Raw genomic sequence first — 14068 nt, forward strand, 5'->3', positions numbered from 1 at the left:
TTAATTAACTTCAACGATGTTGAAGATGATCTTGCTAGTTACTTTTATTCTCCATGCTCAGGCATGTCTTCTCATCTTTTCTTCTTTTCTCTTTTTAATGTTTTTTAATTAATATACTTTATGATTTTGATTTTTCTTTTTTCTTCTTAGCTTCACTCGCAACAACATTAAGATAAGATTTTTTTTTTGTTTTTTTTTGCATTATATTTGTTTTTTTTTAATTCTTCTGTTCTTAATAATTGTATAAATGTTGTTGTAGGATTTGTTTTTTCATATGAGATCAATTTTGTTGGATTTTTTTTTTGATTTCAATTAAATTCTTTTATTTGTTGCTAGATTATGGTTTTGAAATAGGTTTTCTAGGTCATGTAAATTTTTTTTAGTTGATTTATTTATTTGTTGTTGTTTATTTTTTTGTGTTAGTTATTTGTTGCAAATTTGTTTGAGTTGATTTTATTTTTAATTTTTCCAAGCAACTTAGTTCCAAGTGTTATGGAGTGTTGATTTATATTAATTTAATTATTTTCTAGTTCTATTAAATATATTTTTTAAAAAATATTTTTAAATAATTAATCACTGACAGAATTGCAGACAATTTTTTTATTGGTTATATGACAAGCTTCTTGAGAGAAATACTGACAGAATGAAACAAGTAATTTTTTTAGGCACTTATCCCATTAGTAAATCTATCGGTAATAAATATAATTTTTATTACCGAACATAATCATTGACAGACCAATAATTACTAACGAGAGTTTTATCGACGGAGCATTAACATCCATGATCCTGTTGGTAAATTTATTACCAACAGAATGATAGTATAAATATCGATGGAAAATTCCATTAGTAAATATAAGAATTCTATAATGATTTATTTATTTTTTAAATAAACAAGTCTTCTTAATGATTGTTTTAAGGAGAATCTTAGGCTGAGTCGACTCCAAAGTTAGTTCTTATAATCATCCTCTGTATTTTAATATTGTCTTGTAAGGTTTAGTCCTTTCATAAGTAAAGCAAACAAAAGGAATCAATGGTTTTGTGATATCGTTCATATTGGACTTGTGAGCATTGACCCTACTTAGATCTTGAACGAGCCACAGAAATGACACTTCCTAAGCAAAATGAGAGGGTCAAAGGTCACAAAACCTATTGGAGCCCACATGAAATGGAGACAAAGCATCGCATATCATGTATATATAGTTTCTCTTTGATTATACCACAACTAAAGGGAAATCTGCCGATGAAGTTGTCAATTCATATTGGTGTGAATGTTAACCTAGCCGCAACAAGGAGGGTTCTTCTGCGATTTGAAAATCTGTTGGGGTTTGAAGTTCTGATTAATGGAAAAAATATTGTCTTTATATGATTCAAGTCGTTGCTTTTCTCTCAAAAAAGTATCTACTTTAATTTTTGTCGACATGGTTACAAAATTTCTATCAAGCACTCCTTGAAATTTATGCTTTTATGTTCTCGATTATGCACACATAATAATACCCCTTTAAGCTCTTAGAGAGACAAGAAAAATTGCCTTTAAGATTTTTCTTACCAAGTACAATCCAAAACACATTCATGTTAGATGTGTATTGGACTGTAATAAAATCTAATTCATATCGCCTAGAACATATACACTTACAAAATAATTAGAATACAAGGTATTAATTATATCTCGTTTTTCATAATCAGATTTTCACCTCACCTTCTCTAGCAGAATAATTTTATATTGTATATTTATTCATTAAACACACACCCAATATCAATTTGTCTAACTCCGACGACCACCGGAAAACTATCACCAGGTAATGAGTCTAAGTTTTAACTAATTCATTTTGATACTCAAATATTCAACAGAGACTTAATCTTAAGCTTCGCCATTTTAATTCTTCAGTATTGAAGAACTTAGCCAATTGTAACATATAATTAACAACAAAGTTATTAAATCCTAGTTGGATTTCATGTTGAATATGTTAATCGGGCCCCTCTAAATGATATATTTAGCATCAATTAAATTAAGTTTTGATCAAATCTATTAAGTCAAACTAAACCCTAGTTGGATTATATGTTGAATATGTTAATTGGGCCACTCTAAATGATATTGTTTCAAAACAATAGTATTTTATTTAGCATCAATTAAATTAAGTTTTGATCAAATCAATCACTTTATTTTTTTTTGAAAAACTTAATTTGGGCTGAAATCCTAAAGCCGGGTTTGATTTAGTAATTATCAATAAGAGAACCATGTGGTTATTAATCATCCTCATCATCATCCAACCTCGTCGTCATAATTTGACCATTTGTTTAAAGTGTATGCAGTTTCCTCCACTTTATAGGCATACAGCATCTGCAAATTCTGGAGATAGAATAGAGAGAAGCGTGCAAAAAGGAGTGCCAGCAAAAAGAGTTCAATCATGGACAGAGATAAAAGAGGTTTAGCCTTTGAATTCAACGTGCTTGATCGTGCGTGGGTAGGGGACTCATTTTCCTTTTCTTCATCCCTCTTTCTTTATTTTTCCACGAGGAGACAAATGCATCGTGTAGGAGTTGGCTTTGTCGGGGACGTGCCTTTCTCTCTCGCACATTTTTCTGTCACTGCCGCCCTAGCGTGCTGCCTTTTGCGTGCTCTTGCTCTCGCTGTTTACTTTTTTGTTTCACTGTTTTGTTCTCTCTTCAAGCAATCATTACACTCATTCCCTTTTCTCCTTCTTGGAGCTCGGGCTAATTCTTGATTTGTTTAGGGATGGCCATTTAAGTGTACCTCTGTTTTTTTGTCCTTTTGTTCTCTTGATGCTGGGTTTTTGGCACTTGTTTTAATCTTGGACAAATTTTATTCATTCATTCATTCTTGAGATTGCCTAGCTTCGTGAGGACTAGGTATCATAGACTCCTAGTTGTGAGGCCTGGCAAGGCCCCAGGTTAAGGTCTAAGTAGTAATAAACTAGACGAAGGCTCCATCTCACCCCATTGGCTGTGTTACTGTTATAGAATATTTTTAACCTGTAAATATAATTAATTAATTTTTTTTAAATCATGGCTCAAATTTGAAAAATTAAATGAGGTATAAATCAATAATGTTATATATTTATAAAAATATATAAAATAGAGATTGAGTTTTCTTAAATGACGTATAAGAATGAATGTTGAAGACTTAACTATGATACATTTAAATACTATGCTTCTCAATTTTTATTAAATATAAAATGCAAAAACATGAACATATATTAATACATTAGTAAAATTCACAAGGATGAATATTGAAAAATTAGAAAATACATTGTGTAAGAGGTTTAGGTAAAATAGTGTGCCAATAAATACACATTGCCTAGAATTTGAAAAAAAAAAAGATAGTGTTAGCTTGCGAGGACAACAACAAATTCAAGATATCGTGTAATGATTCGTGTGAGCAATGGATTATTGGCTTGACATGAACATGAGACTTGGATAATGAACTATCTAAACTTGCAAGAAATACATCAGAACTGGTAGTAAGTGGTTGACTATTAGACATTTAGCTAGTGGGAGAAAGTGGTAGTTGAGTTGTGGAAAATTTCAGTGGTTTTTAGACATGGCTAGTCAAGGAGAAGACTATCCAAATCGTAGGTGAAAGGCTATCAAACATGGGGTTTGATTGAGAATGCTCTAAAAAGTCACTAAGTTTATGGAAACATAGGAGAAACTGTTCAACACTTACTGGAACGAGGCTACTAAGTTCAAAGAGTACATAAGGGAGAAACTACCCCCACTATATCCTAAAAAACAAAGATGGTAGCTTTGCCTTGTAACTTCCTTGAAATTTTGTATAAATAGGCTTGAAATCCTTTGGTGTGTAGTGTGCAAGTTTTGTGTATAGCACACATAAGTGTATTATGTATTTCCTTTGTTAATGTGTTAATAAAGTTTAAGAATTTTCCTGTATGTGTTATGCACTATTATGTTTTGTTTCTTATGTTAATTTTGCTTGTTTATTACAAGTTAAAGTATGAGAACCTATTTAAGAGAGTGAAACACATAGTTATAGGCAAACATGAGCGAAAAGGTGAGGAAAGGCTTAGTTTAGTGGGATTAGATTGCTGCATAAAGGATGGAATCTTGAGTGAAATGTTTATCCATGTGACAAGTGGTATTTGAGCATGGTTGTTTCCAAAACTATGCAACTTGATAGGTTATGCCAGCATGTATGTAAGTAATTCAAAAAAGACTTACTCAAATTAAAGGTATGATCGGATCAATCGAAGAGGGTAAAAATCATTCTATTCTTGTCAGGTTAAAGAAAACCATTGAAAGCACTGAAATGGTTGAGGGTTTGTATATCGATTTGGCATTATAGACAAACCATATATTAGAGGCCTTTGAGGAATTGATTGCCATTTTAAAAAAGACAATAACAAACACTAATGATGGGTTAAGTCATTCAAAGCTTAAACTACCAAAACCAAAAGTTTTTGGTGGGGAGAGAAGTTTTAAGGAACTTAGAATTTTATGTGAGATATGGAACAATGTTTCATTGTGGATAAGATTGGTATGGATGACCAAGTCGATCGATATCATCATGATATATCTCATGGGTGATGTTAAGCTGTTGTTGAGATTGAGGACAAAAAAGAACTTGAATGCTAGATGTCCAAAGATTAAGACATGGGATCATCTCAAGTAAGAATTGAAAGAGTAGTTTCTACCAAACAATACTTCATGAGTTGCAAGGAAAGAATTAAAAAAGCTTCAGCCTAAGAAGTCAATTTAGAAGTATGTTAAAAGCTTTAATTCATTAATTCTCGACATTAAGAATATGTAAGAAAAAAACAATGTCTTCAACTTCATGTTGGGTCTCCATTCTTGGGCACAAGTTGAACTAAGATGATAAGAGGTATAAGATTTGTCTTCCGCTAATGCTGCTGCTAATAGTTTGGTTGATTTCAAGGTTATCATTAGAGAAGGCTATGTGTCAACTTCCTCTAAATCTAAGATGAAGGACAAAAAGGACAAGAAAAAGAGGAAGTTTGGTGGAGGTAAATCAAAGTCTACCACGAATAAGGGCAAGATTAAGCCATCGAGCGGACAAGGTTAAGATGTTAAACCAAACTTTCCTTGTTTTATTTATAATGGATCACACTTTGTTAGAGAATGTTTAAAGATGGAAAAAATCAATGCCATTCTAGTTAAAAAGGGTAACAAAGATGAAGAAAAGGTCTCAATTATTGCAATTGATAATGTTTTGTGAAAGGGTGGATAAGTGTTTCTTGTGGTAGTGATGGATGACAAAGCAAATATATATGAGAAAGTACCAAATATTGTTGTTCATGTGTTAAAGGAGTATATGGTTGTGATGCCACTTGAGTTGCCGAAGAAATATCCACCTAGAAGGGCTATTAGCCATTGAATTGAGTTGGTGCCAGGATCAAAGCCATCATCTCAACCCTTTTATCAAATGTCACCTACGAAATTTGTAGAATTAAGGAAGCAATTTGGAGAGTTGATTGATGATGGATTTATCCTTTCAAAGCTCTACATAGTGCTCCTATTTTGGCCAAGTGTGCGGTGTTTGTTACCACCCTAATAATATGTATAACATAGGTTATTGTTGGGTTGTTCTATCAAAATATGGTGAAGTATTTTGGAGTGCTTGCAAATATTGTTAGTGATCATGATGTACGATTTAATGGAAGGTTTTGGACAACTTTATCCAACTTTATAAGGACGAGATTGAAGTTTTATACTGCCAACCATCCACAAATGTGTAGATGAAAAAGATAAATGATTAGTTTGAGAAATATTTGAGACATTAAATGACAACAATGTAGTAAAACTGATTGGAATTGTTAAAAAGTGCATAATTCTGCTATGAGATCCATAGATCCTGAAAAACAAAAGCTAGTTCATTTGATTTGGTTTTGGGGACACATTCATAAACTCCTGTAATGATTGTTACGCAAAACTTCGATGGGAAAAGTGTTTTGGAAAGACAATAATTATTTGAGCAAGCCCAAGACATCTTGAGTAAGGCAAAAAAGAAGAAGATAAAGTATACTGACTAGAAACAAAGATTGTTGGAATTGAGTGAGGGTGATAAGGCGTTGCTTAAATTAACTTCATAAATTTAGAAGAAAGTTATGGAGAAGTCGAAGCATTAAGGCTTGGTGCCAAGATATAAACCTTTAGAAATCATGAAAAAAAAAGTGTTGCTGCCCATTGATTAAAGTTTTCAAAGCAACTAAAGCTTTATCCAACTTTTCATATAAGTTATTTGATACTTTTCTATGAAGACCAACGATTCATAAATAGTTTGACAATAGTATTGTTAAAAATATAGATTATTGTCAATTTGGCCAACATATATAGGAAGAATGGATAAATTGAATTTTTACTAAAATAGAAGAAAAACTTAGAGGTTTCGTGTGAAAAAAGACATAAATTTATGGTAATTCAAAGATAAAGTGCATGAATACTTCACCTTTATTATGACAAGGACACCAAGCTCTTCAAATGGGGTGGTTTGTTAAAAGACATAGTATGAGGGTGTGCTAATGAATGCATGCTATGTAGAATTCAAAAACAAAGGATTGTGTCAACTTGCATAGACAACAATGAGTTCAACAAGCATCATTTAATGATTTGTGTGAGCCATAGGTTCTTGGTTTGGCATGAACACGAGTCTTAGATAATTGACCATCTAAACAGACAAAAAGCATAGCTTATAGGAGAAATAGACAACAAAGTTATATGAAGTTTTAGAGGTTTTTAGATGTTGCTAGTTGAGGGGAAGATTGTCTAATTCATGGGTGATGGGTTGTCAAACATGGGGCATGATATAGAATGCTCTACAAAGTCACTAAGTTCATAGGGGACTATAACACTTATTGAATAAGGACATTGAGTTCATAGAGAACATAAAGGAGAAGATGCTCTACCATGGCTTGAAAAATAAGGATGGCTGCTTTGCCTTGTAACTTCTATGATATTATGTATAAATAGGCTTGGAAGCTTTTTAATGTATATTATGCAAGTTTTGTGGATAACTCACACAAGTGTATTATTATGTATTTTCTTTGTTGATATGTTAATAAAGGTTAGCATTTTCCTGTATATGTTGTACACTATTCTATTTTATTGCTTGTGTATTTTAGTCATTTATGGGCATATTTATAATGGTATATTTTGATGACATACTAATTTATAGTCACACTGCCAGAGTCTTATTTGGAGCACCTATGAGTTGTTTTTATACATTGAAGAAGGAATAATTGTATGTTAATCGAAAGAAGTGTAAGTTCTTCACTGATATTGTTGTCTTTTTTGGTTTTATTGTATATATTGATAGTGTTCTGGCTAACAAAAGTAAGATTTATGTGATTGTTAAGTGGCCGATGCCAAAAAACATCCATGTTGTTTGGAGTTTTCATGGCCTTGCATCTTTGTATAGAATATTCATTAGGAACTTCAGTTTATTTACAACACCTATTACAAAGTGCCTAAAAGGATGTACATTTTAGTGGATAAATGGGGCTGAAAAAATTTTTTAGCTAATGAAACAGAATATGACTTGAGCTCTAGTTTTCACATTACCATACTTTCAGGAGCTGTTTGAAGTAAATTGTGATGCTTCTAGGGTAGGCATTAAAAGAGTTCTAAGCTAGAACTGGCACCTCATTGCCTTTTTCAGTGATAAACTATCCACCTTGACGAAGAACTATTCCACACATGGTCTAAACTTTTACATTGTTGTTTAGACACTAAAACATTAACAACATTACCTTGTGTAGAAGAAGTTTATTTTAATTACTGATCATGAAGCTCTAAAGTATATAAATGGGCAACATAAACTGAGTTGTTAGCATGCGAAGTGGGTGTTGTTTTTGTAAGAGTTCACTTTTTCATTGAGAAGCCAATCAGGCAGCCTAAATAAGGTGGTTGATGCTTTCAGTTGATGGTAACCTTTCTTAATACTATACACACTAAGATGCCAAGATTTGATACTTTCTGTGAGTTGTATTTAAGTGATTCCTCATTTGGTCATATAAATACCAAGTTATCAAAGTAAGGTAAATGAGATAGCTTTGTGCTTTTAAATGGTTATGTTTTCTGTGGTTTGTAGATTTGTGTTCCAGTTTGTTCTTTGTGAGAGCATATCATCTATGAATTATATTATGAGAGAGATTTAGGATGAGATAAGTCACTAGCTCTAGTGTCCTCAAACTATTACTAGCTTAAGTAACTAGGTCAAGTTTCTAACTTTGTCAAGAGGTGTGCTGTTTCTCAGAGGTCTAAGAGGACCTTATCGAATGCTAGGATATACACCCCGTTACTAGTTCTTGATGCTCTATATCTAAACGTGAGCATGGATTTTATCTTAGGCCTACCCTGTACATAATAGGCCATGAATTCTGTTTTTGTTATTATCAACAAGTTCTCAAAGATAGCCTATTTTATAGTCTATTGAAAGACCATGGATGCATCTTGGGTTGTCGAACTTTAATCTAATAATGTGGTTTGTTTGCATGGCATGCTAAGATCCATCACTTTAGATTGGAATGTCAAATTCATGAGTAATTTCTGAAAGAGTTTGTAGGGAAGGATGGGAACTCAACTAAACTTTAGCAGTGCTTATCACCCTCATATAGATAGGTAAATAGAAATGGTTAATTGTAGCCTTGATAATTTACTACGAAGCCTAATTGGAGATAAGTCGAAGCAGTGGGATATAACATTGCTATAGGCGAAGTTTGCTTATAATAGGTCTCGGAATTGGACAACCCAATTTAGTCCATTTTAGATCATCTATGGATAGAATCCTTCTAAAGTACTAGAGCTAATTCTTGTTCCCCATATTAGATGAGTAATCATCACATAGCTACTAATATGAAAGATTACTTGCATGGCATTCATGAGAAGGTCAAGTGGACTATCAATAACAACAATGCCAAGTTTAAGGCCCTATCTGATACTCATCATAGAAGATTGGTGTTTGAGGTTAGTGATTTGGTATAGAAAGTCCTTACACGTGACAGGTTTCTAGTGGATGGGTATAACAAGTTGAAGAAAAGGAAGATAAGTCTTTGTGAGGTGTTGTAGAAGATAAATGACAATGTTAGAAGATTTGTCTTCCTTATCATATGAAGACTTTTATTGTCTTCAATGTCTAGCACTTGACTTCTTATTTAAAGGAGGAATAAAACTTGAGGACGAGTTCTCTTCAATCCAAGGAGAATGATATAGTCAGCTTGCAATAACGGGTGGTTTTGAGCGATCATGTATGAGTTTGTCACAACTAAATGAGGATCTGCTTCATACATATTATATGGATTACCTAACATATATATATTTATGGATCAGTGAGATATGTCAAGGTTCAAGAGGAGGTCTGGTCGTGTCAGACCAGAATAACGGCTTAAAAGAACCATAACTTTTGATTTAATTATTGGATCGCACTTAAATTTTTACAATAGTTTTTAGGGGTTGTTTTCCCCATTATAACAACTGCGTAGCTATGTGAACCTTTAGATCTTTAGATATTGATAATCTCACCGAAGCCCCATGGATTTAGTATTTTTTATGATTTTCCTTCTTATTTTCAAATTTCTTATTTATTCTGGATTTTATGCTTTTTTTCTATGTAATTTCAGATTTTTATTTTTATTTTCTAGTTGAGGTAGAGTTTCTGACCTATATTCAAGGGGCAAACTTTATTATCATTATTTTAAAGAAAATAAGCTTGTGAATTTAGGGCTCATATTTATAGCTATTTTCACCTGTTAAAATATCATGTGTTTTATATTTAATTATTATCTTCAGTTTCCGCCGCTGCATCAGGAAATCTGCCGATGAAGTTGTCAATTCTTATTGGTGTGAATGTTAACCTAGCCGCAACAAGGAGGGTTCTTCTGAGATTTGAAAATCTGTTGGGGTTTGAAGTTCTGATTAATGGAAAAAATATTGTCTTTATATGATTCAAGTCGTTGCTTTTCTCTCAAAAAAGTATCTACTTTAATTTTTGTCGACATGGTTACAAAATTTCTATCAAGCACTCCTTGAAATTTATGCTTTTATGTTCTCGATTATGCACACATAATAATACCCCTTTAAGCTCTTAGAGAGACAAAAAAAATTGCCTTTAAGATTTTTCTTACCAAGTACAATCCAAAACACATTCATGTTAGATGTGTATTAGACTGTAATAAAATCTAATTCATATAACTTAAAACATATACACTTATAATTTTAAAATTCAGAATTTTTTATAAGAATATATATTTTTTTTTAAAATAGTCTTTATGTAGCTTATGTTTTGAAAGTGTAGAAATTTATTCCAAAATTATCTCAAAAACTGATTTATTTTTATATTTTTATTTCTATCTCTTTAATTAAACATATTTTTTATTTCTGTTGTTTTTGCCTTTTCTGTTATAGAACAATAAACAAATGTTACCTAAGAATTGATTGAATAGAAAAAAATTGGATTTAAGTTGTGAAAATTTATACATAATTACATTAGGTAAAAGCTAAAATTTAAAGAGTTATTAATTTGAACTAGAAAAATATATTACTTACAACACTAAAAAAAATTGAGGAAATTACTCGCTCACTTGCTTACATTGTTCATATAATCAGTGAAATAAATATTTTTTTTTTTTTTCAATTTTTTTTAAAATTTTATCATTTAATACTTAACTGATTTTTAATTTTCTTCATAATTTATTTTACTTTGTTTTTTATAAGATTATCACAGTCTCAAACAAATATCCTGATATGTGGTTGATGTTTAATTTCATGAATGTTTGATTTTATTATCATATAATTAGGTAAAAAAGTAAAAAAAAAAAAGAGTTATTAAATCCAATAAAAACCATGAAATGAGTCGCGGATTTTATGGGTTAAGCTATGGAGCCCTGATTAATCCAATATGTGGTCGACTTAATATAAAAAATAACATCTTTAATTTATTTTAAAGTAATACGAAGTTTTTATTGGGCCATTTGGATCTATCAAGTCAATTGGATCATGTCGGGGCAAAAAAAATAGTTTTTTTTTTTTTTTAAAGTTATTAAACTCAAAAGAGTTCATGATCTGAGTTGCGGATTTGACTAGTTTAACCGCATAGTTTAGGTCGATCAAATACAATCTCCTTTTCATTTTAATTAAAGAGATACAATCTTATTTTTTTCTTAAAAGAAATCACTTTTTTACTAGTTATTTTGATTGGTTTTAGAACTGTGAAGTTGACTATATTATATTAAAGCAACTTCTATATGGTTTAACTTAAAACCCGAACTAAAAAAATCAGGTTATGATATTTTAAGATTAATTTATTGAGCCAAATTTAATAAGAATGCAAATTTTTTTTCTTATGATCTAAATATTTTTTAATTTTATTTGTTTTACCTAACATGTAATATAGCACAACCCAATAAACTAATATTATTCACACCACTTGCAAAAAGTACTAGCTGTTAGTGTAGGAAGCGATGTTGCAAAAATGCTTTCAAGTTTTTTTCATAGTTATTAAATATGGTATAATTAAATGGGTTAATTCAGAAAATACAAAATCCAAAACATGTTCTAAACTTTTATTTTTAGTTGAATTAAATTAAATATTGATCTAATTAAATCAATTCAACTTTAATCGAGTTTTTCACCCAATCAATCTATATAACTAGAACAACACTTTGTAAGGAAAAAAGAATACAAATAAAACTTTATTATTTTAATAAAAATAATTAACCTGGATTAACTTATTTACCCTAGCCCAATACTCGTATATGTTTCTCAAATCGATCTCTATGTTATTTGGAGGAATTGGAATGTTTTCAACTCACACCGTTTTAAACCAAACCCTCCATGTCACACGCTATAAATTAACTGCTTCAGCAGCCATTAGAAGAAAGTGATTCTATCAATGTTAACAGAGGAAATGAATTCTTTTTCAGTTGGAGCATCAAGTGCTGCACCTGCGGTGTCCAAATCATCACCGAAATCCCCAGATTTTCAATCTATTTTCCTGAAAACTGCTTTAGTGTTTTATCATTAAGTGGTCTCCTTAATTATCAATCTATTTTCCTTTCTTCATTGAAAGAAACAAAAACATTAGACTATCTGTTCAACATTTTTCTAAAAAAAAAAGTTTACCTTGGAAATTTAAGCCCATATATAGAGAACGAACTTCAGACACCATCACATGGCCCCCAAACGTTGCATTATACTGTTTCATTATTTTTAGATCGTCATGGAAAAAAAAAAAAAAAAAAAAACTCTTCTGTCCGGTGTGGTGTGTGGTCAATACCCATTTCGAAGAAAAATATATTAAAAACCCCACTTTCGTTAAGAGGAGATATCAATAAATTAAATCTTTTATGGCTTTGAATTTTTTATTTTTGCCACTGGCGAAGATAAATGCTAGTGGTCTATCTTTTATTGTTTCCCCCTTCTAGTGCATGGTGTTGCTGGCCAAAGTATACTAATGCTTCTGGGCTCGTCGAGATTACAAACAGTCATTGTTTCACATTTTAAACTAGATTGCATTTATATATATATATATATATATATATGCAATCATCACTCGAAGAAAACTATAAATTTGAGTTATATAGTCAAAATTATAAAAGTACGTATGTAGTTTTATTAAGCAAAAATCTTACAAAATATAAAAAGATAAATTTAAATACCCAAAATATTTATAAATAATTAAGAAACAATCAATCAGGAAAAATAATAAAGCTAAAATCCAAAATTAACAAGGAAAAAAATCTAAATTATGGTCCAAAACTTCGAAGGCAATTTTGAGAGCTTTCAAAGTAAATTGACAAATCCGAGTAGAGAGCAAGCTTGATGAGGAGTGCACAGAAGCTTAATTCATATTCAATTTTTTTTTTTTTTTATCAGGAATTCACCAATAAAATTTAAATATATCCAATCAGTTATGAATATTTTAAATCCCATTAAAACAGCTTATTAAACCATATCTTTTTGTAAGTCTCATCCAGAAAATCCTACGCTAATTTTTCCGCATCAAATTAGAATATGGAGCACCTGAATTTATAGAGACGATGATTCCCTCTTTACAGATAAAGACACAAGCTTCGCCCTCATGGCCTCACTATCCAATGTGTAAGTTCCTTCCATGACCTGTAAAATCAATCCACAAAGTTAAAAATTAGACTCTAAACTTTACGAAAGAAAGAAACAGAAGGACAAACAAAAAAACACAAACAAATGTTATAGCACCTGAAGATGTAAATCATAGAAGACCCTGTCCCCAAATGACTCAAAGGAAGAAGAGTTTTTTAGAACAAGTCCATCTTCCTCTAAGGTGAGCAAGATTTCTGATAATGGACTTTTATGGTTCTTGTAAGTGGAAATATGAACGACAACTTCTCTATCACTAAGCTGGCTTGCCGATACCGATGATAAAGAGCTATAAACGGTGTCATTTCTTTGATTTTCTTGATGAATTATACCACCTTGCTTTGATAACTTTGATAAAAGCTCCCCCTTTCTTTGAACCAGTCTCTCCACTTGCTGTTGAAGCTCTGGTAGGTACTTAAGCGCACGTGAAACAGTGGCCGGCACGCTTAATTTGTTCTGCAACGATATCATCGCAACCATCAAACTCAAGACCTACCCATGTTTAAATTAAAAGCTTCTCTTGATTATAACGGATTGCCTCTTAGGGTTCAATAAGAAACGTACCATTTGATCAGCTGCTGGGAGAAGTGAACGAAGTGAAGAATACAAACTTTTAATCTTCTTGCGACGGTCACGTTCATTAGCGTTGTGGCTAAGTTTCTTGACCATGCTAGGGTCAACACTTCCACTATATGCCGTGAATGATGGGGAGCGATCAAGCTTTATTATTTGTGGCTGAGATGGAGGGAATTGAGTAATTAATGACTCTTGGGTTTCACTATCTCTAAAACTTGGGTAGCTCCGCTCATGGCTTGTGGGTTCCTCTACGGGCCATCCAAATGTTGAAAACAAAGTAGCAGGAGATAATTCTAACATTTCGGATTAGGTTTTAGGCTTTTGAAACTTAATTAGTTTGCTAAGCAAGTGAGAGATATGATCATGACTTTATATCATGAAGCTC

At 31.7% G+C, this 14068-nt stretch overlaps 1 protein-coding gene across 1 annotated transcript; it reads right to left on the reverse strand.

Moving 5' to 3' along the window:
* Nucleotides 1–12899: 12899 nt before the first annotated feature.
* Nucleotides 12900–14068, reverse strand: LOC118053028 (transcription factor ORG2). Its single transcript, XM_035064155.2, has 3 exons — nucleotides 13672–14068; nucleotides 13207–13563; nucleotides 12900–13107 (listed from the first exon to the last, which is right to left on the reverse strand). The coding sequence occupies exons 1-3, from the start codon at nucleotides 13981–13983 to the stop codon at nucleotides 13018–13020; spliced, it is 759 nt and encodes a 252-aa protein (XP_034920046.1). The 5' UTR covers nucleotides 13984–14068; the 3' UTR covers nucleotides 12900–13017.

This window comes from Populus alba, chromosome 6, assembly GCF_005239225.2.
Source record: "Populus alba chromosome 6, ASM523922v2, whole genome shotgun sequence".
Lineage (NCBI taxonomy): Eukaryota > Viridiplantae > Streptophyta > Magnoliopsida > Malpighiales > Salicaceae > Populus > Populus alba.

What these genes read in the sequence shown, in the direction of transcription:
- LOC118053028 (XM_035064155.2), bottom strand. Translation starts at nt 13,983, where the DNA reads ATGTTAGAATTATCTCCTGCTACTTTGTTTTCAACATTTGGATGGCCC. An exon ending in TCCCAGCAGCTGATCAAATG is followed by an intron (nt 13,564 to 13,671) that starts GTACGTTTCTTA and finishes ATATCGTTGCAG; the next exon opens with AACAAATTAAGCGTGCCGGC. An exon ending in TCTATGATTTACATCTTCAG is followed by an intron (nt 13,108 to 13,206) that starts GTGCTATAACAT and finishes TTGATTTTACAG; the next exon opens with GTCATGGAAGGAACTTACAC.